At 44.3% G+C, this 26785-nt stretch overlaps 1 protein-coding gene across 4 annotated transcripts in view; it reads right to left on the reverse strand.

Annotated features, from left to right (window-relative positions):
• The window catches only part of map7d1a (MAP7 domain containing 1a), a 205093-nt gene that overhangs the window by 39753 nt on the left and 138555 nt on the right, over positions 1 to 26785 (reverse strand). For 2 of the 4 annotated variants that reach the window (XM_043717931.1, XM_043717934.1), the window contains exons 5-8: positions 23468 to 23582; positions 9673 to 9783; positions 6664 to 6786; positions 5885 to 6027 (exon numbers count right to left, since the gene is read on the reverse strand). In XM_043717931.1, coding sequence (XP_043573866.1) covers positions 5885 to 6027; positions 6664 to 6786; positions 9673 to 9783; positions 23468 to 23582 — 492 coding nt within the window. The remainder of the gene's footprint in view (positions 1 to 5884; positions 6028 to 6663; positions 6787 to 9672; positions 9784 to 23467; positions 23583 to 26785) is intronic. The other 2 variants (XM_043717932.1, XM_043717933.1) reach the window with 2 other exon arrangements.

Here is a 26785-nt window from a genome sequence, read left to right on the forward strand (position 1 = left end):
AACAGACCCTTCAGTTCAACCAGTCCGTGTCAAACATAATCCCAAACTAAACTAGTCCCACCTGCCTGCTCCTGGCCCATGTCCCTTCAAACATTTCCTATTCATGTACTTATCCAAATGTCTTTTAAACTTTGCAACTGTACCTGTATCCACCACTTCCTCTGGAAGTTCATTATACACACAAACCACTTTCTGTGGAATAAAATTGCCCCTCATGTCCTTTTTAAATCCTTCTTCTCTCACCCTAAAAATATGCCTCTGAGTTTTGAAATCCCCCACCATAAAGGAAAAGACAACGGCCTTCACGGTAACCTCAGCCACTGAGTGTGAGAACTGAACCCACGTTGTTGGCATCACCGTACACTACAAACCAGCCAGCTAACCAACCAACTGAGCTATCTGAGGCCCCCTCCAGAGATTGGTCAAGGAGGTAATGAAATAGCAGGAGGATCCAGCAAAAGCCTGTTGTGAGAGGAGTCTACATGTTTAATGGCATGGGCTGACAGGGAGACCCAAAGATACCAAATCTGCCTCTCTTTCAACCCTCAGACTCTCAGAGAAGTGAAACATTTCCTCTGAACTGACAAAGGGATTTGGAAAGTGAGTGGGTATGGCATTAGGCTCTTTGGTTGATTGGTTTGTTTCTGAGCATGTTGAAAGATGAGGGAAACAGGGTGAAAAGCAAGCATTGAGATATTGTGAGGGATTCAATGTTGTGACAAAAGAAAGGGTTTCTGCTTGTGACTAAAGAAACTACAGATCAATGCAAGCAAACACTAATGTTGACCTTGAAGACACTGACCATAGCATTGCCGGCTGGAGTTAGCTTCACTCTCAGGTCGAGTCACTACCAGAGTGAAAACCCTCTTGGATGCAAACTCTGTTTAGGGTAAATCTTTGCAGGTTTCATTACATGGCCTCCAACTGACCTGCTCAGTCCCATAGCCCTCTTTCCCCTTTGTCAATATCTTTATAATTAATAAATGAAAGTTTTTAAGGGTAATGCGAAAAATATAATATTTTTGTTCATATTCCTACTACATAGAATCCCTATAGTGTGGAAGCAGACCATTCAGCCCTTTGAGTCCACGCTGATGCCTCTGAAGAGCATCTTACACAGACCTATCCCAACTCTGTAACCACCTAACCTGTACATTCTTGGACTGTGGGAACAAATCAGAGAACCCGGAGAATGTGCAAACTCCTTAGATAGTCACCCAAGTGTGGAATCAAACCTGAGTCCTTGGACATAGTGAGGTAACAAAGCTATTACAGAGCCACAGTGCCAACCTCTTTTTCCAAGCAGTTTCCTGAAGATTCATCTTCAATTCCTGATCACTCCAGGAGAACAGTGAAGAGTTGGCAATCCTACTCTTCTGTCCCTCTCTCCATCTTCAAGGACCAATCACTTTTCTCTCCCCATGCCAAACACTAAATCCAATACTTGAAGGACAATATGATGAAAGTTTAGGGTGTAGGTTTGCTCGCTGAGCTGTAGGTTTGATATCCAGACGTTTCATTACCTGGCTAGGTAACATCATCAGTGGCGACCTCCAAGTGAAGCCAAGCTGTTGTCTCCTGCTTTCTATTTATATCTTTCTCCTGGATGGGGTTCCTGGGGTTTGTGGTAATGTGATTTCCTGTTCGTTTTCTGAGGGGTTGATAGATGGCATCTAGATCTATGTGTTTGTTTACAGCGTTGTGGTTGGAGTACCAGGCCTCTAGGAATTCTCTGGCATGTCTTTGCTTAGCCTGTCCCAGGATAGACGTGTTGTCCAGTCGAAATGGTTTTTTTCCTCCATGTGTAGGCTACGAGGGAGAGAGGGTCGTGTCTTTTTGTGGCTAGCTGGTGTTCGTGTATCCTGGTGGCTAACTTTCTTCCTGTTTGTCCTACGTAGTGTTTGTGGCAATCCTTGCATGGGATTTTGTAGACGACGTTGGTTTTGTCCATGGGTTGTACTGGGTCTTTTAAGTTTGTTAGTTTTTGTTTGAGAGTGTTGGTGGGTTTGTGTGCTACTAGGATTCCGAGGGGTCTTAGTAGGTTGGCTGTCATTTCTGAAACTTCTTTGATGTATGGTAAGGTGGTTAGGGTTTCTGGCTGCGTTTGGTCTGCTTGAAAGTTGAATGATGAAAGTTAATAATATATTCTTATCGCTTGGAAACTTGGATTCTAAGGTACAGGGAAATAGGTTTTTGGTTTTAGTTCTGTGAAGGTCTTTTTTTTTTAGAAAGGTCAGAAAGTAAGGATTTAACAGCTGAGATCTAAACAGCATTTCCAAGAAATCATATGACTTTAGATAACTGAACAGCACTCAGGGGACATCAGTATTTACAGACTGAGTGTTTTATACCCAAAGATAGAAAGAGAGTGGGGAAGAGAGAGAAAGAGAGAGAGAGAGAAGGGGCCCAGAAGCAAGTTCACCTTGACACAAACAAGTCCAGTTTGGTAAGGGTTTCATCCCAGCAAAAATGTTTCTAGTAGTTTCCAGGCCATCAGAGCTGGTAAGAAATCTTAAGTTGTTTTAGCAACACTAATTTGTTTTTTCTTGCAATTTAGTCAGAAAGGCTAGTGGGCTGGTTGAGTCTGAGGGAGAGACAAAAATGAAGATAATCACTTCAGGTAGAATGTGCAGGGAGTCTCCAAAAGGGAACACCTGTCACCTTGTAAGTTGAATAAAACATTTTAAAGTGAATTTCAGAGTGATAGTTTACTGGAGTTGAGTGTAAGGGATATTGATGGCAAGACAAAGATTGAATCAATCTCTTTTGCTGTTTTTGATAAGATCTTTCCAAACTGCATTTTTACCTTTTTCTGCGTGTAATAAAATTTGATGTTTTTTGTTAAAAGTACATTGATCGTCTTCACAAGAGGCTGCCAATGACTGACCATGATGGTAAAGAAGTGCAAAAACCAAACCCTTACATAGTATTGAGCCATGTTTTACTCTGGAATTCAACTTGTTCAGCATTACGCTCAGCTGGCTTCAGAACAGCAGGAACCACTGTAATGTCAGCCAGCACAGGACACGATCCCGAAAGCAGCCATCAAATGAAAATACCAATTTCTCTGGCATGGGTGTACGTTGTGTGGGAAATGATAAACAGGACTCAGAGAGCTCCTGGCGGATCTTACGAAAAGACCACAGCACCTTCTCCATTTACCGGAACAACCAGAATTGGAGGACAAGGCCTCAGTTTAACATCTGACAGTACTACACCCCTCCATAGTGCTGTATCCCTCCGCAGTGCTGTACACCTCCGCAGTGCCGCCCCCTCCGCAGCGCCGCGCCCCTCCGCAGCGCTGTAACCCACCGCAGTGCTGCATCCTTCCACAGTGCTGCACCCCTCAGCAGCGCTGTAACCCTCCGCAGTACTGTACCCCTCCGCAGCGCTGCACTCCTCCGCAGCGCTGTACCCCTCTGCAGCGCTGTAACCCTCCGCAGCGCTGTAACCCTACGCAGCGCTGTAAACCTACGCAGTGCCGCACCCCTCCGCAGTGCCGCACCCCTCCGCAGTGCCGCACCCCTCCGCAGTGCTGCATCCTTCCACAGTGCTGCACCCCTCAGCAGCGCTGTAACCCTCCGCAGTACTGCACCCCTCCGCAGTGCTGTAACCCTCCGCAGCGCCGTGCCCCTCCGCAGCGCCGCGCCCCTCCGCAGCGCTGTAAACCTACGCAGCGCTGTAAACCTACGCAGCGCTGTGCTCCTCCGCAGCGCTGTAACCCTCCGCAGCGCTGCACCCCTCCGTAGCGCCGTGCCCCTCCGCAGTGCCGTACCCCTCCGCAGCGCTGTAACCCTCCGCATCGCTGCACTCCTCCGCATCGCTGCACTCCTCCGCATCGCTGCACCCCTCCGCAGCGCTGCACCCCTCCGCAGCGCTGCACCCCTCCGCAGCGCTGTAACCCTCCGCTGCGCTGTAACCCTCCCCAGCGCTGTAACCCTCCGCAGCGCTGCACTCCTCCGCAGCGCTGCACTCCTCCGCAGCGCTGTAACCCTCCGCAGCGCTGCACCCCTCCGCAGCGCTGCACCCCTCCGCTGCGCTGTAACCCTCCGCTGCGCTGTAACCCTCCCCAGCGCTGTAACCCTCCGCAGCGCTGCACTCCTCCGCAGCGCTGTAACCCTCCGCAGCGCTGTAACCCTCCGCAGCGCTGTAACCCTCCGCAGCGCTGTACCCCTCCGCAGCGCTGTACCCCTCCGCAGCGCTGTACCCCTCCGCAGCGCTGTAACCCTCCGCAGCGCTGCACTCCTCCGCAGCGCTGCACTCCTCCGCAGCGCTGTAACCCTCCGCAACGCTGCACTCCTCCGCAGCGCTGTACCCCTCCGCAGCGCTGTAACCCTCCGCAGCGCTGCACTCCGCCGCAGCGCTGTAACCCTCCGCAGCGCTGCACTCCTCCGCAGCGCTGCACTCCTCCGCAGCGCTGTAACCCTCCGCAGTGCTGCACTCCTCCGCAGCGCTGCACCCCTCCGCAGCGCTGTAACCCTCCGCAGCGCTGTAACCCTCCGCAGCGCTGTAACCCTCCGCAGCACTGTAACCCTCCGCAGCGCTGCACTCCTCCGCAGTGCCGTACCCCTCCGCAGTGCCGTACCCCTCCGCAGCGCTGCAGGAAAGAGTCAGCTTTGATTCTGTCCCTGGAGTGAGACTTGAACTTGAATCCACTACTTTCTAATGCAGAGGACACAGGCTACAAATGAACCAAACTGATCCTCATTTGTTTCCCTCCACAGCTTTCCTCAAAGCTTTTCACCGTATGTCAGGGAATTCCCAGGCTCTGACCCAGCGGTAAAGAAGGAACGGCAATATAGTTCACACTTCAAATTCCTTATTTAAGGAAGGATGTACGCACATTTGGAGGAAGTTGATTAGATTGATACCTGGAATGAGTGGATTAGACAGGCTGGGCTGGTTACCACCGGCATTGAGAACAGTGAGGAGTGATTGGGATGAAGTGTATCTGATCCTCAACAGTCTTCACAAGGTGGATACAGAAAGGATCTTTCTGCTTGTGGGTCAATCCAGAAATAGTGAGCGCTAATTAAAAATCCAAGGTCACCCCTTTCAGGCAGAGATGAGGAGAAATGTTTTTCCCTCCGAGAGCTGTGTGTCTGTGGAATGTTGGATGGTTAAGCATTTTTTAAAACACAGGCAGATAGATTCTTGTTAGGCAGAGGATTCAAGGGTTATCTAACATAGTAGGGAATGTGGAATTCAAAACACAAACAGATTTTATTAAATGGCGGAGTAGGCCGAAAGGACGGAATTATCGATCCTGCTCCTTGTGAGAGTTTGAACTACATGCAACCAAAGTGACAATGGCTCAATGATGGAGACTATCTGTGGAACTGGGCAAGGACATAACATCTTCAAGAGCAATAGGCAAGACAAAACTGAATTGAAATTCTAAACTTCTTTTTCTGTATTTTTCTAATTTATTACTATGGTTTTGTACTTTTTGAAGTTTTGTCCTGCTGGACTTTTATTTCTTTTTATCTCTTAAGAATTTGTACTCAATAATCTGTACCCAGGTACCTTTGTACCTAAGATGATGCCGTGTGTGTGGTGACATTAGACACTTTTCGCTGTACACTTGTACCCTGTCCTTGAGTACACATGACAATAAACCCATATCTACATCTAAAGATGGTGGCGCACGTGGCAATTTGTAAATTTTTCATTGTACTCATGTGAGCACGTGACAATAAAGCTAATTTTATTTCAATTCAAAGCAATAAATAATTAATTCCTCATCAAAAGATGAAAAATTTAGTCTGATTTACTGCTATTGAGGATTTAGAAGATGTTATACAGTGGCTGTAAAATGACCCAAGATTTACAGTCCCTTCCCCAGTGAAACCTCCTCATTTCTCTCAGTTCCAGGATTACTCACCAGAGGGAGATCAGTCTTGTGTCGGCCTAGGATATCCGGCGTGCTGAGAGCAGATCTCCATCGAGTCGAGCATCTGTGAGGGGTTTTGCCACTGCTTGGAGCTATTGGGCTGGCTGAGGATGATCGGGGACAGAGAGGAACAACTAGAAAATTCACGGAAATAAAGAGAGAGAGAGAGAGAGAGAGAAGGGCAGCAAGGAGGTATCAGGGAGGGAAACAGTGAGGGAATTCAGAGCAATGGGGGAGAGATAGAGAGAGGGTGATGGGGAGGTAGCAAATGGGTCATGTGGGGAACAGGGAGGGAGTCAAATGGAAAAGGAGACGGTGTGATGCAGCAAGTGAAGAAGGAATAAAATAAGATACAACAGAGTAGAAAAGAGGTCAAATATAATGACAGAGAGGAAAGGGAAAACAGAGATAGACAAAGACAGAAGGATAAAAGGTTGAGAGAATAGATGAAATGAACACAAATACAAGGGGAAAAACAATGATGCATAAAGAGGAAAAGTAAGGTAGTTGAGAGGCAGAGCACAAGAGATAGTCAGAAAGAAATAATGGACACAAAGAGATCGACAGACAGATAGATAAATTGACAGACAGACAGATGGATAGACAGACAGACAGATAGACAGACAGATAGACAGACAGACAGACAGCAGAGGAGGGGAGAGGATAATGATTGGATAAAATGTTATTTTCATTTTTTAACAGAAGTGTCTGACCAAAGTCCCTTCCGAACCATGTCATATAAAGCATGTCGGATCAATGTGTGTACAAACCTGGATCTCGGCCATTACCCGTTAAAACAGCGACACTCCTGCTCCTGGCAAGGAAGGACAGGGTTGGAGTCATCAGGCGGTCCACGATACTGCTCTCCCAGGGGCTCAGCTGCAAACGGCGAGCTGCAGGAAGACAAGACCATTGTCAGTGTTCAGACTCTGGGACCAGCAGCAGGTAGGAGCAGGGGGCAATACTGAGCAATACTGGGGGATCTGTCAGACTAGCCCACTCCGAGCCAGACTGACACAGCAGTGGTAACACATGGAAGGCAGCAGATCCCAGGAATGTCTGATACACACGGAAACCAGCTGGGAAGGATGCGAAGGATGGAATTCAATCTCAGCATCTGTCATTTAGTCAGAGTTCCCCCTCCCCTGACTTTCGAGTCAAATCTTACAGCACCATGGAGGACAATCAGTGCATGGTACATGTGTCAAACCTGTATAATAGTTGTCCAGTTGGTTCCATTCCCTTGTGCCCAATAATTATTTTCCTTTTCTTAAATATTTAATCAAATTCCCATTTTAGATTTGAATCTGCTTTCACCATTACTTGAGCAAACTATTCTACGTTGCTGAGTGGAAGTGCTTAGTGCATCTTTGGCTCTTTTACCAGTGATTGAAAATCAATCTCCTCGAATTAATGCCAAACAGACACATGGATGGTCGGCACTGCCAGATGGCCATGCAGTGCCACAGGGCAGGGCTAGTGCCAAATCTGACCATGGATCGGGGCAATGGCAGCTCCATCACAGACCGACACCACCAGTGCCTGCAGAATGGCATGGTCAGTGTTCCCAGATATCACTGAGGCAGGATCAGTGAGTAGAGATGGAAATGTGTTGCTGGAAAAGCGCAGCAGGTCAGGCAGCATCTAGGGAACAGGAGAATCGACGTTTCGGGCATTAGCCCTTCTTCAGGAATAGTATTGATTCAGGAATTGTATTGATTCCTGAAGATGGGCTAATGCCCGAAACGTCGATTCTCATGTTCCCTAGATGCTGCCTGACCTGCTGCGCTTTTCCAGCAACACATTTCCATCTCTGATCTCCAGCATCTGCAGACCTCACTTTCTCCTCAAGGATCAGTGAGTAGGTCAGAGTGGATTAGCTCAGCTTTCCTTCCAGATTGCTCTATGTAATCCCAGTGTTAGTGAGGGTGATCAATCATAATCTCTAACACTGCGATCCTGTCAGTGTGATCAATCACACTCTCTAACACTATGATCCTATCAGTTTGATCAATATTTCTCATAACAATGGGATCCTATCAATACAAATGATCAATCACACTCTCTAACACCACAATCTTATTAGTGTGATCAATTGTTCTCATAACACTGCATCCTCAAAACACTGACACAATCACAATGTTAGAGATTGTGATTGATCACACTGATAGGATCCCAGTGTTAGTGAGAGTGATCAATTGTATTGATAGGATCCCAATGTTAGACAGCATGATTGATCACAGTGACAGGATCCCAGTGTTAGTGGAGATGATCTATCACACTGATCTTTCACACACTAACTCTGGGATCCTGTCACTGTGATCTAGCACACTCACCGATAATGGTGTGCCTTTAACTTCCCATTGACACCTCCTGGTCTCTCCTAATGACAGTCCATTTGAGATTGAAGTCCGCCCCCATGACGCTGAGGTGGATTGTGTTTTTGCAGTACAGAGGCCTGGGAGCAACTGACTACATTCCCTCAACAAACAAACAATGCAAAACATTTTTTTTGTAACAAACTCTTTCTTCTATTTCCACACTTTTGTCTTTCAGCCAAGAAAAACAAGTGGTCAGTCAATGTTAGCATGCTCCTGACACACAGCACACTCCATTTCAACCAGACATCGCACAGCTCCTTCGCCCCCTTACAGTGAAACATGCAGCAGAGGTATCACTCTGGGTAGGAAAACCAATCAACCGATTGAGACACATTGCGTTCTGAGGAGGGGGTGCTGTGACAGGGTAGATGCTCTCAGCGTTGGAGAATGCTTTCTCTCATGGATGTTTCTAGAACTAGGGCCACCCCCAATTTAAAAATAGGAGATCTCCCACTTAAGGTGGAGATGTGGAAGAATTTTTCACTTTCAGAAAATCATTGGTCTTTGGAGGCTGGATCATTGAAAATATTTAAGACCAAGTTAGGCAGAGGCAAGGGTTATGGCGGAGGGAGGTGAGGTCACAATCAGATCACTACCGATGTTATGGATTTGCAGAAAAGGGTCCGAGGGGCCAAATGGCCTACTCTTGCCCCTATTTGTTATGGCCTCCTGATGAAAAGTTGAGAGTGGTGATGGGATCACTCTGCCTCAGCACCGACTCCTCAGCACACCTCGACCACTGTCACCGGTGATGAGACAAGCCGCTATACCATAGCGGCCTAGGACCACTCCCTACTGCCTGTGACAAAAAAGGATGTGCAATTTCCACGCACTTCTGTGCACCCACCTCCCTCACCTCCCCCCCCTCCCCCACCCCCCACCACAACTGCCCAATTGTCCCCAAACTATGTGTGACTCTCTGCTGGCTGGTGAAAGCTACTATATTGTAACACAGCAGCGAGCCACATACATCTCTGGCCCAGTACACTATCCAGCTTCACTGAGCCACTACAACCAGAGGGAGACTCAGGGCTGTTAATTTTCAGCAAGGTTGCCACGTAAGGGACAGTAATCAAAGTCATCTGTGGTTCTGAATAAAAGCATGAGATTCTGGCAAACACTCAGCATTCCTACAAAAGGGGAAATGCTGGTTTATAATCTTCTATGTGAAGCAGTCTAGGTGCTGAGAAAAACACCACAGACCATTCAACACTGCCCCTTTCAATTACAAAAACCTACGTATTATTGTGACTGTCAGTTTTGTAGTCAGGAATTTCAGCGACTGTTCCAGATCAGAATAGTCGGAAAGTTAACAGCCCTGGAGACGGCTCCTTGGTGTCTCGGGGTGGGGGAGGGGAGACGGGGGGGAAAGAAGGGGAACAATGAAAGCTTCCATACTTCTGCTGGGGGAATTCCAGAGTGTGGCTGAGGACTTGGAGAGTCTTTTGTTTAACATAGAATCCACATGTTTGGGTAGATTGACAGCCGAGAGAGAGCAACCCTCTGACCCTGGAATAAAATGGAGAGACAGGACAGAGAGACAAAGAGAAGAGAGAGAAAAAAATACCATTGAGTCTTCCTCAAATGAGCACCTCTGGGGCAGACTTCAGATTGTGCTGAGAAGGAACAGTGTAGATGGTGGGGATGGGAAGGATGGAGGAGCTATATGAATGAGGGGGCGAGGGGAGAGGATGAAAGGTTTTGAAGATGGCATCATTCAATTAAGGATATACTGAATTTGTAGCGTCAGAACAAGACCTCCATTTGGCCAATCATTCTCAACCCTTCCTCAAAATATTTACATCAGACATTTCAACCTCCCCAAGAACGGAGCTTGGAAAAGAACTATCCAACATCTCAATCAAATCAAAGAAAATTCTGGAATATTACATTGCGACATTGCCATTGTTCAACTGTTGTTCTCCAACTACGACTAACCCTCACTGCACAATTACTGTTTAATCTTATCATCCCAATTGCTGTCAACACTATAACATCCAACGTAACTCCCAATTAGATGTAAACAACATTGAATGTTTTTTCTAGACCAGCCAGCACTCCAGCAGTGATCCTTGGTCTCACTTACTCCTCAAATTCTGAGTCTACAATCTCAATCCGATATACAGTTAACATTACCTCAGCTCTGGCTATCTGCATGAGGGAGTCACTGCCTCTCTCAATCTCAGTCCACTGTGACTCCCTCTCTTCATGAATCCTGACACCCAGTGCCAGAACCTTCCTAAGAGCTCTTCTCTCTTGCTGTTGGTAAGGCTGCCGGGGCAGGGATGGACCAACTCCTTCAGTGGTCCAAACATTCTCCCACACATCAACATCTTTTTGACTGGAAAATGCCTAATCCATATGCCAAATGTGGCCTCACTATAAACGGACTGGAATAGGAATGCGAGTAGACCCATCATTCTGAAAACACTGGATGTAAAATGCTTTGGGATGGCCTGAAGTCTGGAGGGGCACCATATAAATGCAAGTCTTGCTATAGGCTTCACTGACATGCCTTTACCCCATAATCCTCAATATCCTTATCAAACAATTGTTCGCAGTTTTTGAAACTGCGATTGACCCCGGGCACTGAAAGCCTTTTGAGATTTCAGAATTGTGTGAAGAATGGTTCATGAACACTCGAGATCTGGTTTGGACATTGCATGCCAACTTGCAACCAATTGCCTTGGAGATATATGGGAAGTGCTAATAAACTTCACACTAGCCTGATGTTTGCATTGATCAGTCAGTCATAGTCAAAACTCTTTCCCTCTCAATCTTTGTTGGTCCAGCCAAAAGGCCAAGACTGCAGTGCCCTGTGTGCCCCTGGAATAAGAGTCAAGATTAGAGTGTGCCGGAAAAGCACAGCAGGTCAGGCAGCATCCGAGGAGCAGGAAAATCCACGTTTCGGGCAGCAGCCCTTCATCAGGAATGAAGAAGTCGATTTTCCTGCTCCTCGGATGCTGCCTGACCTAATGTGCTTTTCCAGCACCACACTAATCTTGACTCTGATCTCCAGCATCTGCAGTCCTCACTCTTGCCCCTGGAATAAGTTCAGTTGCTGTAAACTTAACCAACTCACCACCTTGACTGTCCACCTCTCTTGCCAATATGTCAATCATTTTGGTGCCCTCTCCCAACACTGTGCTGACACTAGAGGCAGTGTAAAGGTGTTGGACACAGATCTATAACCAACAGTAATTAAAGAAGCACTAAATTTCTCAGATGCAGAATAGAAAATAAGAAGTAAGCCATAATATTAACTTGTACTGGCCTCAGTGTGCTTCTACTCTATAACAACTCTGTGAAAACGTTGCTATAACTTGGAAAAATCCGATACTGCTGCAGTCCAGAATAAGACTTTTTGAGTTGGCTGGCCCAATAGTATTCCCCCTAGTTTTTATTTTCCCACTCACACTCCACGGTTTTTAATATTGCAAGGTTACTTTATCTAAGATGACCACAGAAGCAGATTTTCCACTGGTCAGTCAGTCATTATACGGGTGTCAATGGGATTTGCACATAGGGATTCTATGGAAGCTCCACTCTTGCATTCTCCAAAGGAATTGCAAGGAAAATTGAATTTTCCACTGGGAATTTAATCAAAGCCTAGAACTTACTAAAAGCAACCATTTAAATCAAAGATTTCAGAATGATTCCAATTCAGTTTTGCATTTTATCATTTCTATAAATGATTTGGATATGAATATAGGAGGAATGCTTATTAAGTTTGCAGCTGACATCAAAATGGGAGGTGTAGCGGACAGCGAAGAAGGTTACCTCAGATTACAACAGGATCTTGATCAGATGGGCCAATGGGCCAAGGAGTGGCAGATGGAGTTCAGTTTAGATAAATGTGAGGTGCTGCATTTTGGAAAGGCAAATCAGAGCAGAACTTATACACTTAATGGTAATGCTGACAAACAGACCTTGGAGTGCAGGTTCATAGCTCCTTGAAAGTGGAGTCACAGGTAGATAGGATAGTGAGGAAGGCATTTGGTACACTTGCCTCTATTGGTTGGTGTGTTGAGTACAGGAGTTGGAATGTCATGTTGCTGCTCTACAGGGCATTGGTTAGACCACTTTGGAATACTGTGTTCAATTCTGGTCTCCCTGCTGTAGGAAGCATGTTGTGAAATTTGAAAGGATTCAGAAAATATTTGCAAGGATGTTGCTGGGGTTGGAGGGATTGAGTTATAGGGAGAGGCTGAATAGGCTGGGGCTGTTTTCCCTGGAGCAGAGGAGGTTGAGGGGTGACCTGAATCATGACGGGCATGAAATGGTGATTACCCAAAGTCTTTTTACAGGGCAGGGATGTCCAGAACTGGAGAGCATAGGTTTAACGAGAGAGGGGAAAGATATAGAAGGGACATAAGGGGCAACTTTTTCATGCAGAGTGTGGTGAGTGTATGGAATGAGCTGCCAAAGGAAGTGGTGGAGGCTGGTACAATCACAATATTTAAAAGGCATCTGCATGGGTACTGGAATAGGAAGGGTTTAGAGGGATATGATCCAAATGCTGGTAAATGGGACTAGATTAGGTTAGGGTATCTGGTCAGCATGGATAACTTGGACCAAGTGGTCTGTTTTGATGCTGTTCTTCGCTATGACTCTAAATTAAGTAAAATAGTTACTCAGAAAAAGTTAGATTATTAAATATACATTCTAATTCCTGAGTACCTATTAATCAGACCGCATATTGCCTCACACACCCTTTACTACAATTCCTATGGACCCCTTACACCTCACACACTGACCTTACACCCCTGGGAACATGACACCTTCAACACCCTCTTGCAGACTCAACACGCCTATCCTGACACCTCACCTTCGCCAAACCCAGACCTCCCCCTGACCCCATCAATGGACCTGATTCCCCCAGTCCCCATCTCCACACTACCTCTTCCTAATCAGTAATAGCATATGGGGTGTCACATCTTGGGTGCTGAACGTGTTGAGTTAGGTCTCACAGTCAGTCTGTCCAGGTACCTTTAAGAGCCATGATCCTGATGTCATCACTGCATGTGACCAGAGGCTAGAAAGGTCACTCACTGTCTTACCTCAAATCAGTCTGTTGTAAACTAATATTAGCTCAGACAATTAGGTGTCTGAGAACTGTAATGTTTATAGATAATAGTCAGCTGTAATAAAAGTCTGTTGGATTCTTCAGTACCACAATATCCACACCCAGTTTCTGATGTTATGACGGATAACATAAGCATTGCCACATCAGATTAAAAAAACCCCCAGCTGGAGCCAAATATGCATCATGTCCTATGTGTGCAGGTCTTGCGCAGTAAAATCTGAATGTTAAATCCATTCAGAGATAATACAATGTCTAGGCTGACACTCCACTGTCGAAGTCAAGAAGAGCTGCATCTTCTAGAGGATCCTTGACAATGCGGCCCTGTGTGTGACCTCTCCCATAAAGGATTCGGTAGCACCATCTCAGGAAAGTGTCAGGGGACACCCCCCCAATGTTCTGGCTGGCTGCCACATTTCCCATCTGAACATCTGAAGTCACTTCAGAAAAAACGTTCACTCAATGCACAGCAAGTGGGGAAGTCCTAGCATGTGCAAATGCATATACATGATGTATTGAAAAAGTGTAAGTGTATTTGAGGTATTTCCCCCATCGGTCTCCCCACTGGGATTCCAGTTTGCGAGATGTCAGTTGTCAATGTTTCCAGGTTGGATTGCTATATTATTCACATTGGAGGGTCACAGGAGCTGCCATTTATCCTTGGCGAATGGTTACTCATCAGGATGATAGTCCATCAGCTTCACCCAGGCACAGCTTGTCCAGCAAGGTACAAACACGAGGTTACCCACCACCCCCCGGCGTCATTCAATGGCTTCATATGCTGTATCTAATACCATCACTGAATACATAGAGAATGAAACCACCATTGTTCACCCAGAGAATGGCCAGTCTATGAAATTCTCTGCCAACCTTAAGTGCTTGAAGCCAAAAATCTGAATATTTCCAAGAAGTTCAATATAATTCTTAGAACTCAAGGGATCAAAGAGATGGGGAGAGCGCAGGAACAGGGTACAGAGTTGCATGATCAGCCATGATCATATTGCATTGTGGAGCAGATTCAAAGGGCTGAATGGCCTACTCCAGCTCCTATTTGTTATGTTTCTATCGGTTTGATGTATGTCGGATGCTCTTTTTTCTCCCGCTCCCCCTCAACCAATCCAACCATCAACAGGACAGCCAGGGTAATTGTGCACCTCTTCCTACCAGTGTCATATTATAACCAAGCAGCAGGAGGTGCCAAAAGCAGCTCCATAGTCACTCTCAACAGGGAAACCAAATGGGCCCCGTTCATGTTGTTTCCAATTTATCGTGCAATTGCATCCCAAGTTTTGAACCATCATTCTCCTTGTCAGGAACAGAAAATGGCTTTTTAGCATATAGCCTCAATGGCCAGAGCATTGCCTGATTTAACAGGTAAAAGGACCTTGGCAAATCGGGCACTCTCATTTCAAGACCAGGTTAGCAGTTCCTGGTTATGCCAAGCCTGAGATAAAAGGGGACCAATTCATCGAGGACTGAAGGGAACCCAGCGACATACTCTGCTGGGTAGACAACATCAATTTCTTGGTATAATTTTATAGAGTGCAGGAAAAGAGTTACAAGGGACAGATTCACATTTACAAATCTTCGGCTGTAATTGAACAAGTTGGTGTTAATTTGGCACACATGATACTGGGCTTTATAAATAGAGGGACAGAATACAAAACCAAGGAAGTTTTAAATCACTGGTTTGGCTTGAGCTGAGGTCTAACGTCCGATCCTGTGCACCACATTACAGGAAGGACAGGATGTAAGCAAACCTTTCAGAATGATACCATGGATAGAACAGCTCAATTATATGGTGAGACCATTGAAGCTAACATGGTTCTTGTTCAAGCGGAGAAGGTTCTGGGGAGATTTAATAGAAATGTTCAAAATTACCATGAAAGTAGAATTTTACAAAAGAATCTGTCGTAGCATTATTGCTTGTTAAAAGGGGCAATCTATTTAGTCCCATTCTGTCCCCGTATTGCTAGCATTTTTCTCTTTGAAGTGCTTATAAATTCTCTCTGAAGATCACGATTGTATTGTATCTCCCATTCTGTCAGGCAGCGCTTTCCAAATCCTACTCACTCAATATGTTGAAAAGCAGCTCCCTCATTTCAGTTCTCATCTTTTTGCCAGTCTCTAGTTAGCAGCCTTTCACACGCGCAGTCTCTATTGCATTTGTTTATCAAACGGCTTCTAATTTTAAACACCTCTTTAAATCTGCTGTAAGCCTTTGCAGCTCGAAGAGAAACAACAGGAGTTTCTCCAGTCTATCCAAGTAATTATAATCTCTCCTCCCAAGATAAATGGATGATTATGTGTTTTCAATAGTCTATACCTCTGTAGATAAAATATAGCACATTACTACATTATTTGAGCATTAAGCATAGCTTAGTTTTATTCTTTCGTGGGATATGGGCAGCTGACTTGGGCAGGACTTATTGTCCTATTTCGGGGAGTCAGAGAGTGTGTGTGAGAGCGAGTGTGAATGTGAATGACAGTGTGAGTAAGTGAGAGTATGAGGGAGTGTGTGTGTATGAGAGAGAGATTGTGTGTATGAGAGAGAGAGAGAGACTGTGCACGTGCGCGCGCCGCAGTGTTCCTCTGCTTACGCTGCCCTTGTCCATAACAATTAATTGTAAATAGATTCACTAGCCAACAGTGTCATATATACTTGAAGGATACAGCAACAAAGTTAGCCAGGCTGTGTCAGTCAGGTATTATAGTGATCTGAAAGTTTGTATGATTTGTTTGTGGTCCTGCATATTGTGTTCAGGATGGCAAGACTTGCCTATTGAGTTATTTAGCGTGAAGTGATTGCAAAGTGAAAGTTTCTATAGTGACAGCTTACTCTGAGGGTGCTGTCTGTTATCCTAAGGTGTAGGCAAGCTTTCACTGTCCACCCAGTTACTGAGTTCAATGCCGTGTTATGTCTGATCAGCTCAGAAATGCTAATTGCTCTGTGTGAGGACCTTTGATGGAGTGAATAAGAAGAAACCATTTCTGGTCTGAAGCTCAGTGAGTAGTGGATGCAAATTGGAGATAATAAGCAAAAGAACAAGACGAGAGAGAAGGAGATTTTCCTTAAACTCAGCCAACTGGCATGATCTGGAATACAGGCCTGAAAAGGACTTTGAAATAGACTCAGCAGAAACCTTCAAAGGATTAATACGAAAAAGATAAAAGTCATCATGACAACTAGAAAAGGGCTGAGGAATGAGGATAAACAGATAAAACCTTCAAAGAGCTAGTACAGGCCTGATGGGTCGAATGATCTCCTTCGGTCTTGTAATTTCTAGGATTCCCAAAGAAGAGCAAACACAGGAAACTGAGGAATATGGGCTGGAGCTGGGAGGCCCAGGGGCTGTGGGGTACACACACACACACACACACACACACACACCTGCAAGGAGGAGTGAGAACGGGCCTCAGGAAGGAGCAGCTCAAACAACGCCCAGTGAGGTTACAATAAATTCCCAGTCAAGCATTAGCATACTGTTGTGGTTGTTTCATAATCTCAAGAATCAGTTTAGAATCCTACAGTGTGGAAGCAGGCCACTCAGCCCATCAAGTCTACACTGACCCTTTGAAGAGCATCCCACCAGCCCATACCTATTCTTGTAACCCTACATTTCTCACGGCTAACCCATCTAACCTCCACATTCCTGGACACTATGGGCAATTTTAGTACAGCCAATCCACCTGACCTACATATCGTTGTACTGTGGGAGAAAACTGGAGCACCCAGAGGAAACCTACCCAGAGACAAGGAAAACGTGCACACTCCACACAGACAGTTACCAGAGGCTGGGACTGAACCTAGGTCCCTGGTGCTGTGAGGCAGCAGTGCTAACCACTGAGTCACTGTGCCACCCAAGGATTAGGAAATGAGAATTCCCATGCCTATAATATGGAAAGCTAAATAAACAATGAGGAAGATCAGTCTGCACCTGAGCTGGACTGTTTTCTAATTAAAGATAAACAGAGATAACTTCTTTATGAGTTCTTTTGATAAGTCATTATAAATTACACGCATTCTATCTTATATATAGAAATGGATGCTTCTCCTGATCAGTGTATGGGGCATTTATGCTCTTCTTGAAATTCCTCCCATCTTTCTTCAACTCCATTAACGTAACCCTGTACTCCCATCTCCTTTCAGTATGCTTCTTCACCATACATTGTAGCAAATAGCTCGACCACGGAAGCTCAAAAACGCATTCCAAAAATGAGAGTCAGATTTTCTTCTTTTTCTTCCGGCTGTCTCTCAAAGTGAGGAAGGGCAGTTACCATGAAATACATCCCATGGCCCACCGACTGTAAAAGGAGTCTTTTGACACCGTAAGGATATTGCTCTATAGCTACCACACAGGTCTGGCTGACCAAGAAACTCACCCACTCGGACCACCTATGGTGTTGGAAGGATTTAGAGACTAATAATTTGCCTGTTTGGCCACATCCTGACACAGCTCCCTTGATAGCCACAGGAGGTATGTTAGGGTAAGACATGAACCCGTGTGTGGGTGTCAGTCATTATCATTTTGAAATGTCCAGAGAATAACGCGAGTCATTCAAGTTAACACAATGTGGCACACTTTACGGAATGATGTAGTCCTATAAGCGTTATTTTTAACCACAAGCAAAACATTCCCAAAAGCAAATTCATTGTTTCCAACATGTGACACAAAGATTTATCAAATTCACTCTCAGTCACTATGGTGAATCCCACTTGGGATCAGATGTGATATTTTCAGTTTCAGAAAGAAATCATCTTTGAATTTGATGTTTCGGATGTTTTGAAACTTCTGATGACAATTTGTAGCTCTGGTAATTTAATAGTGAAACTACACAAAATATCAAGGGAGGGATGCGCACTAATTCTTTCATATTTTTACAAATGTTGCTTCTCCCTCAACTGTCCAGTTGCTCTGGTCAGCAAAGACAAAAGCCTTGAATGTGCTTGTTGTGAAACCCATCTAAAGACGTAAGAGAGAGGTAGGCCAATCAGCCCATGAAGTCTGCTCCACCAGTCAATGAGATCATGGCTGATGTGATCATTCTCAGCTCCACTGTCCTGCCTTTTCCCATAACCCTTGATTCCCTCCTGATTAAAAATCTGTCTATCTCAACCTTAATGGCTCCAATCTCAACAGCCCTCTGTGGTAAAGAATTCCACAGATTCGATTTGATTTATTGTAGTCATGTGTACCATGTATACAGTGAAAAGCTTTGTTTGCGAGCAGGACAGGCAGATCATAGTGAGCAAGGACATACAGAACATACACTGCTTAGACAGTGAGGCATAAGGTTACACAACCCAGGAGGCGTGCGATGCAAGATTAACATTATTTGAAGTTAGAGAGTCCATTCATCAGTCTAATTATGGCAGGGAAGAAGCTGTTCTTGAACCTGCTGTGTGTATATTCAAGCTTCTGTATCTTCTGCCTGACGGAAGAGGTTGTAGGAGAGCATTACCAGGGTGGGGGGGGGTCTTTGATGATGTTGGTAGCCTTTCTGCAGCAACAGGAAGTGTAAATGGAATCCATGGATGGGAGGTTGGCTTCCATGATGGTCTGGGCTGTGCGCATCACCTTCTGTAGTTTCTATGGTCCTGGGCAGAGCAGTTACCATACCAGGCTGTTATGCACATGGATAGAATGCTTTCTACGGTACATCTCTAAAAGTTAGCGAGGGTCCTTATGGATATGCTACCCTGTGAGAGGGGAAATTCCTTGTGTGTCTTAAATCTGCAACATCTTATTTTCAGATTATGATGGACAATGTGATAATAAGCTGTGAGAGCTTATGACCTACCATGTGATGCTGTGATACCTATGTTAGCTACTGTAACATAAGTAGGAGACATGGTACTGAAGAATTCAATTAACTTTTATCCAGCTTCTGGTACCTACAGGTGCACACCAAAATCACAGGCACTTGTGTATCTGGGCTCAAACAAAGAATTCTGATGCAGTGTAGCATTCAACATGTCATGCTGCAAGAGGACAGAGCTCAGTAAGATGGAGACCGAGAGCTTTCTAACATTAAGGGAATGTTCGTGATGTCATCACCATATTATGGGGTAGGATCATTCGCTGCGATACATAACAACAACGGATGTTAGGTGCACTGGTCCATCTGGAATTTGGGTTTTATTTTACTTGCAAGAGTCTCTTGATCTTATCGATGATGTGCTGTCTGAACATGTCCCATACCACTAAGCTGCATTTTATACAGCGCTCACTGAGACCCCTATTCCATAAATTATTGATCAATAACATCACTCCACCCCAATCTATTCCACTGCTTTCATCAAAATACAAAAACAAAATCCTGGGAAGTTGAATATGACATGGTTTTATGTTTGGAAGTTACCGTGGGCTTTAATTTTTACCTGAAAACTGTGTTGCTGGAGAAGCACAGCAGGTCAAGCAGCATCCAAGGAGCAGGAGAATCGACGTTTCGGGCATAAGCCCTTCTTCTTCCTGATCTCCAGCATCTGCAGTCCTCACTTTCTCCTACTTAATTTTGACCTGTCAGCAATGCAGACTATTTCTGCCATAAAGTGCACTTTCTCATGTCCTGCAGCTCATTACTGGAATACGTTTTGAACTTTTGCATTCCCCAGTTCAGCTGCTGGTCAATCTGGCCTCACTCATGTTGCTACTTTGATGTGATGGGTACTGGTGTTCCTGCCCCTGACTGATGATGAATCACTGAACACTGGTAATTTTGCCATCAAAGCCTTATGGTAGTCTCTTCCTGGAGGGCATGAGCAGCATTTTATCAACACTTTTGTTGATTTGGAGGGATCTCTCAATGATTAAGGTTTACAGCACAGAAAGAGACAGGGTAGCCTGAAGGACTTTAGGCACATTCACTTCCATTGCATAATGCGTTCTGTCGCATGGGACAAGTCCAGTCTGAGAGCTAAACACAGATCTTCAGGAAACATGGGCTGTTATCATCAGCAGAGTTGTTTATCACCATAATCCATAAGAGCAGGGCCGGAGATATCATTCACTCCTCCAGCAGAAGCGTGCAGCCAGTGACTCAACTCCTGACTACCCAAAGCCTGTCCACCATCGACAAGACACAAGTCAGGAGTCTGATGGATTACTCCCCATTTGCCTGGATGGGTGCAACTCCAACAACACTCATGAAGCTTGACAACATCCAAGTCAAAGCAGCCTGTCTGTGTGGCACTACAGCCACAAGCATCCCCTCCCTCCATCACCAACGCTCAATAACAGCAGTGTGTACTATCTACAAAATGCACTGCAGAAATTCACCAAACATCTTTAGGCAGCACCTTCCAAACCCACAACCACTTTCATTTTGAAGGACAAGGGCAGCAGATACATGGGAACACTACTCCCTTCAAGTTTCCCTCCAAGTCACTCACCACCCTGGCTTGGAACTACATCACCGTTCTTCACTGTCGCTGGGCCAAGTTCCTGGGATTCCTTCCCTAACAGCATCGTGGGTCAACCCACAGCACACAAACTGCAGTGGTTCAAGAGGGCAGCTTCTCAAGGGCAACAGGGAATGTACAATAAATGCTGATCCAGCCAGTGACGCCAATGTCCCACAGTGAATAAAAACAAATCTATCAATGCAAGAAATGGTAAATCAGTTCAATGTAGATATTGAGGGTGATGCAAAAGCAGGCATTTCCCAGTAAGAGGTTGGAACTTTGTGAAGCTACATCACAGAAGGCTGCTGGCACTGTAGGCCTCAAAAAACCACTGTTCTGATGCAAGGTCTTCAACCTAAAATTTTCTCTCCACACATGCCAGCTGTCCTGCTACATTTTTCCAGTTTTACTTGTATCCAATAAAACAGACTATAGGTGGAGTTCAGTGATTTCACAACCACAGCACAAAAGACTTCAAATTCTACTCCATCTGATCAGGAAAGGTGCCAGGCATCCAGGAAGCTAACAGGAGGGGCAGACTCCACGATCATTTCGATCCTCGATCTGCCGCTAGGGCTAAAGGTGAGGTTCAAGTGTTTGTAAGCGTCTTCAGTCAAGTGTGCAGAGTGAGAGATCTTATTCCGCCTCTGACTGAGATTCCTGTACTCAGACACCAGGGCCTAACCAATTCCTCTTATTGAGAAGCTGCTTACTGAGCTGGACACATTCAGGGCTGTGGACCCAGACAACATTTCAGCTATAGTACTGAAACCTGTGTAGGTTAGGGTGGAGGCTCCTGTAGCACAGCTGTCTCAGTATAGCTGTAACACTGAGATCCATCCAGATGTATAGACAATGGCCCAGGTATGTCCCATTCACAAACTGCAAGAAATATTCATTTCCTCCACTACTGGAGCATAGCATTTTGAATCTCCCAGTAACTCGCCAAGCTTACTGAGAGGGACAAAGATGAAGGGAATTCATTGGAGCACCTATACCTCACACTGACACACGCGTCACGTGGACTGTACAGCTCCCTCCGTGAGCTGGGGCTCAATCATTGTGACAGCACCTTGCATCACTTCTTCACAGTGACAGGAATTGGGCAATAAATACACCATTGTCACTTGTTGTCCATGTCCTAGAGAATAAACATTAAAAAAGTAACAGGAGTACCGACTCTTTAAGAAAGGCTTCATTGTGCCAAACTCTTGTAGCCTTCTTTGATAAATTGATTGGTTTCAGATATTTATACTCGTTTCTTTGAAAAGCTGTTACAGATTCTGCTGCCCCTCAAGAGTCTGGTGAGGAATTTCTCATTTAATATCTATCCCTGGTGGAAATACAATTCTATTCCTTCATTTATTTCATCTCATTAACCTTCCACTGTTTGTAAAAAGATGTGTCCAGCAGCTCCGTTATCTTCACTGAGTGCTGTCAGCTCAGATCATAATCATCTTATTAGCAAGGAGGCAGGGTTGTCTGAGTCGCTCACCTCATTTAATGGATAGGAGACAGTCAGCATTTAAAATCATTACTGCATCATACGGTAAACCAAACAGGTTAATTCAAAGCATATCAAAGCTGCAGCAATGAGACTCACTCTAATATTGTTATAACAATTCCTTGGGGATGGTGGGTGGCACATGGAGCAGACGGATGTACTGATGGATGGGCAGTCTCTCCTTCCTCATTCTCTCAAACCAAACTCTGGAACCCAATCTAGAGCAAAAGGAACACAAAACCTTTCCCGTCCCATCATCTGTGAAAGAGAGGCTCAATGAGCACCTTTCAATTCTTGGGTAAAAGCAGAGTGTGGGCACAAAGCAAAAGGGTGCTTAACCCCAAATTGAGCCAGTATTATAGCTGACATGTGAGTATTTGGCTGCTAAAGGAGTCTTGTAGTGCAGCAGTAATGTCCTTAACCTTAATCTTGCAAGGACTTAAGGGATACGGGGGAGAGTGACGGTAGGTGGCGTTGAAATGCCCATCAGTCATGATTGAATGGTGGAGTGGACTCGATGGGCCGAATGGCCTTACATCCACTCCTATATGGTCTTAATTCCCACCTACCATGGAGAACATGTGAATTTAAAATAAAACTTGTGAATGGTGGATGGACTAATACTTTGGTCTATATCAATGGCCCAATTTTTTTTGTCACTTTGACCTTCAAACTCTTCAATTTGGCAAACCCTCTCTCCACCTGCAGAAACCTCTCTCAAAGTAGCCACATAACCAAGCACCATCCCTCTATCCATCCCTGCTACTTCTGAAACAGTGTTCACATTATCCTGACCACAGTTTTGGAAATCCTTACTATAGTCAAAAAATACCAAGAGTCAGTTCAGAAGGCTCCACGTAAAACACTAATGTAATCACAGTGAGCATGGCTCTCCTGTGGTACCAGGTACAGAAGGAAGTGTTCTGTTCCTAGCCACTGACGTCCCTCAACCAAAACAGCAAAAATCAATAGGAACCTCTACCTGATCACTGAACCAAGCAACATACAGGCCTAAACATCTAATTGTCTCCAGCAGTCTGGTATCTACACACACATGCATCTGCTTCAACACTGTTACAATAAAACCATTGAAAAAGTCCATAAAACACAACTCAAACTGTGTGAGGCCACGCCAGTTAAGGTTATTTAAAGCAAATAGCATGAGGTAACCACTCAACAACTTTCTGTCAAATGTACTCACTCTCTCTGTGCACACTCAGGGTATGGGGCAGTGCTCCAGCCCAGGACCACCGCTGCTGACGGATCTCCGCCCAGGTTTTCTTGGTTGAGCGCTGTACCACTGCTTCGTAACGCTCCTACAGAAACAGGCGAGAGGAATGACTCAAAGGTAGCGCCTTAGAGGACAACAGAACAGAGCGTCAACTTTTAGGGAATTCGTTACTCGTTCTCTTCATTAGTTCAGAACTGAAGTAGTCACAAATGCTGATCCTTAGAGTCAAGCTAACAGAAATGGAGTGAGATGTTCAGACGCAAAGAAATATTAATTGAAGGCAAATAGGAAGGAAACAGAAAAAGTTGTTTGTTCCATTATTTCTTGTCAAATGTCGATATTTTCATTAAACATATCCAGTTGTTAAAAGAAAACATTTCCTTTCATGAAAATTACTTTGGTAGCATTAACCACATATGTTTTGAATGTTATTTCAGGGAAAAACATGTATGTTGCCTGGCCTGTTAAATGTCCAGGTTGATTTTGGTTTAGTGAAAACCGCATTCTATTACATGTACCATTTTATATCCTAATATATAATGTATGTTATTTTTTGAATGGGGAGGCAGTGTACTTCAAGATCTGAGCACTTTGTTACATCACCATCTCTGCCGCTGAGATGATTTGTTAGTGTAATAATGGCATCTAAACATGTGCTCATCTTGGTCAGTACAATACACAACTGTAGGGAAAAAAAACCTGGAATCCTTAATAGCAGTTGTCTTAAAACTTGGCATTTTCCAGAATCTATCCTTTAGGATTCAACTCAGAACAATTTGACATTATAATTGGCAGAAGGAATATAAAAGAGTTGAATAAAGTCAGCAATCTCACAACTAAGCAATTACCTGTCATTGAATGAAATTAGTCTTCAGCAATAGCACAAAGAAACTTCTCAATAGGAGAAGAAATATGTAAGACATGGAGGTGTATCTGTTAACACCCCTTGGAAGCTACAGCCTCACTCCAATTTGACCCTCCTAAATTTTAGTCATCATTACAATTGGTCATAGAGAGTCGTAGAGATGTATAGCACGGTCACGTAGATGAAGGAAAACAAAATAATTTTCTGCCATCTAATTGCAATATTATTTTGTCAGGGTGATGTTTCTGATCATGGTATTACATCAAACTTCATTTTAACTGGCACCTTATAAACTGACACTTCTGTCAAACTGGAAAAAATTATATTCTTCAATTACTGCAAACTTTTACTGTATTATTCCATCCAATTATTATAGTTTTTTTTTTAAAAGTTATTTATCTCAATGTAAATATACTTGTTGTTCATTTGAATGGCCACATGAAATTTCAGCAGCTGATTCAATTTCAGGTCAATTTCTTCTCAAACATATCATCAGTTGATTCATTTACTCCTCAGTTACTGCAATTTCCGAGGAGACAGTTGAGGGTGCGAGTGAGAAGGCTCTCTGGCAGTAGGTTTTATTTATTGCAAAGTTGCATTATTATTTAAGCAATGGATGTTGTATATAAATTCTAACAGTGAGGTCTCTACATCCTGCATTATGTTTCTATTACTTAGTGCGTGCTTTTACATTAATTATGTGGACGTCTTGATTATCCGGAATATTTGATTGAACGGTACACTCCTGGTCCCTTGTTTGATATCACACAACATCAGGTTATAGTCCAACAGGTATGTTTGAAAGTACAAGCTTTTGAAGCGCTGATTCCTTGTCAGGTAGTGAGTGGGGCAGGATCATAGGATACAAAATTTATAGTAAAAGATCAAAGTTTCAAACAACTGCTGCAATGTAATGAACAAACCAAGATTGCTGTTAAGTCTTTAATCATTTAGAATGGGTTGCAGAATTTTGATTCATTAATATGTAAATCCCAGAACTTCTTTCAAATCGCTTTCCTGAAATAACTTAAGGTTTTATAAAAATTCTTTCACACAATCATACTCTCACAGACCCTCTCTCATACACATGCTCTCTCTCAGACACTACCCCCCACACTCACACTGACGTACATACCCTCTCACAGGCATATACTCCATCACATTCATGCACTCACACCCTCTCTCCCACACACACACACACACACACACACACACACACACACACACACACACACACACGTCTTTGGGGTGAATTTGCATTTGCAGATACATTCTATTTTGTTCAAAAAACACATAATCTGCAGGAAGTCAATCCATGTAACATTTTATAAATTCCTACTTTGGAAATAGAACCACTCTGACTCAAGATTGGAATACAGAGAGACTCTAACCTCACACCTTTAATGCATTGTCTGAACTGAGATGTCACTTTTTTTTATATGAAACCTTAAGTTATCTCAGGAATGTGACTTGAAAGAAGTTCTGGGATTAACTTATTAATGAATCAAAACCTGCAACCCATTCTAAGTGATTAAAGACTTAACAGCAATCTCGGTTTGTTCAATAAACCGCATCAGTTGTATGACACTTTGATCTCTTACTATAAATTCTGTGTTCTGTGACCTTGCCCCACTAGCTACCTGATGAAGGAGCTGCTCTGAAAGCTTGTACTTCCAAATAAACCTGTGTGACTATAACCTGGTGTTGTGTGATTTTTAACTTTGTCCACCCCAATCCAACACCGGCTCCTCCACATCATGGGTCCCATAGTTGTTAGGAAATAAAACGTTTACTGTATTTGGAGGAGGGTCATGTGCTCTAGTTCAAATTGGGGTGTTTAAGATTATATTGCAGAGCTATTTTAATTGGGTCTACGCAACAAGTGCAGACCTCTGTTATCTTCACATATTGGACCATGTTGCCTCTTTACTAAATGGAAATGGATGAGGTAGCTGTATCGCATCTGGGCCAAGAATCATTACGTTTCGTCCATATTGGAGTCAGAAGATCAGTGAAGATTACAATTCAAACCTGGAGTTCAGGTTCCCTCAGGAACTCAACACTTCTTGTAAAAAATTCATTTACATGATGTCCGCTAGACCAGCATTTATTGCCCATCCCTAATTGCCCGGAGGGACAGTTTAAAGTCAACCACATTGCTGTGGGTCTGGAGCCACATGTAGTCCAGACCAGGTAAAGATGGCAGTTTCCTTCCCTAAAGGACATGAAGTGAGCCAGATCGGTTTTTCCGACAATCAACAAAGGCTTCACGGGCAGCGTTAGATACTTAATTCTAGATTGGTTTTTACTGAATTCAAATTCCACCATCTGCCATGGCAGGGGTCAAACCCAGGTCTCCAGGACATTACGTGGGTCTCTGGATTAATAATCGAGCGATCATACCGCTAGGCATCATCTTCCCC

Source organism: Chiloscyllium plagiosum, chromosome 27 (genome assembly GCF_004010195.1).
Source record: "Chiloscyllium plagiosum isolate BGI_BamShark_2017 chromosome 27, ASM401019v2, whole genome shotgun sequence".
Taxonomy (NCBI): domain Eukaryota; kingdom Metazoa; phylum Chordata; class Chondrichthyes; order Orectolobiformes; family Hemiscylliidae; genus Chiloscyllium; species Chiloscyllium plagiosum.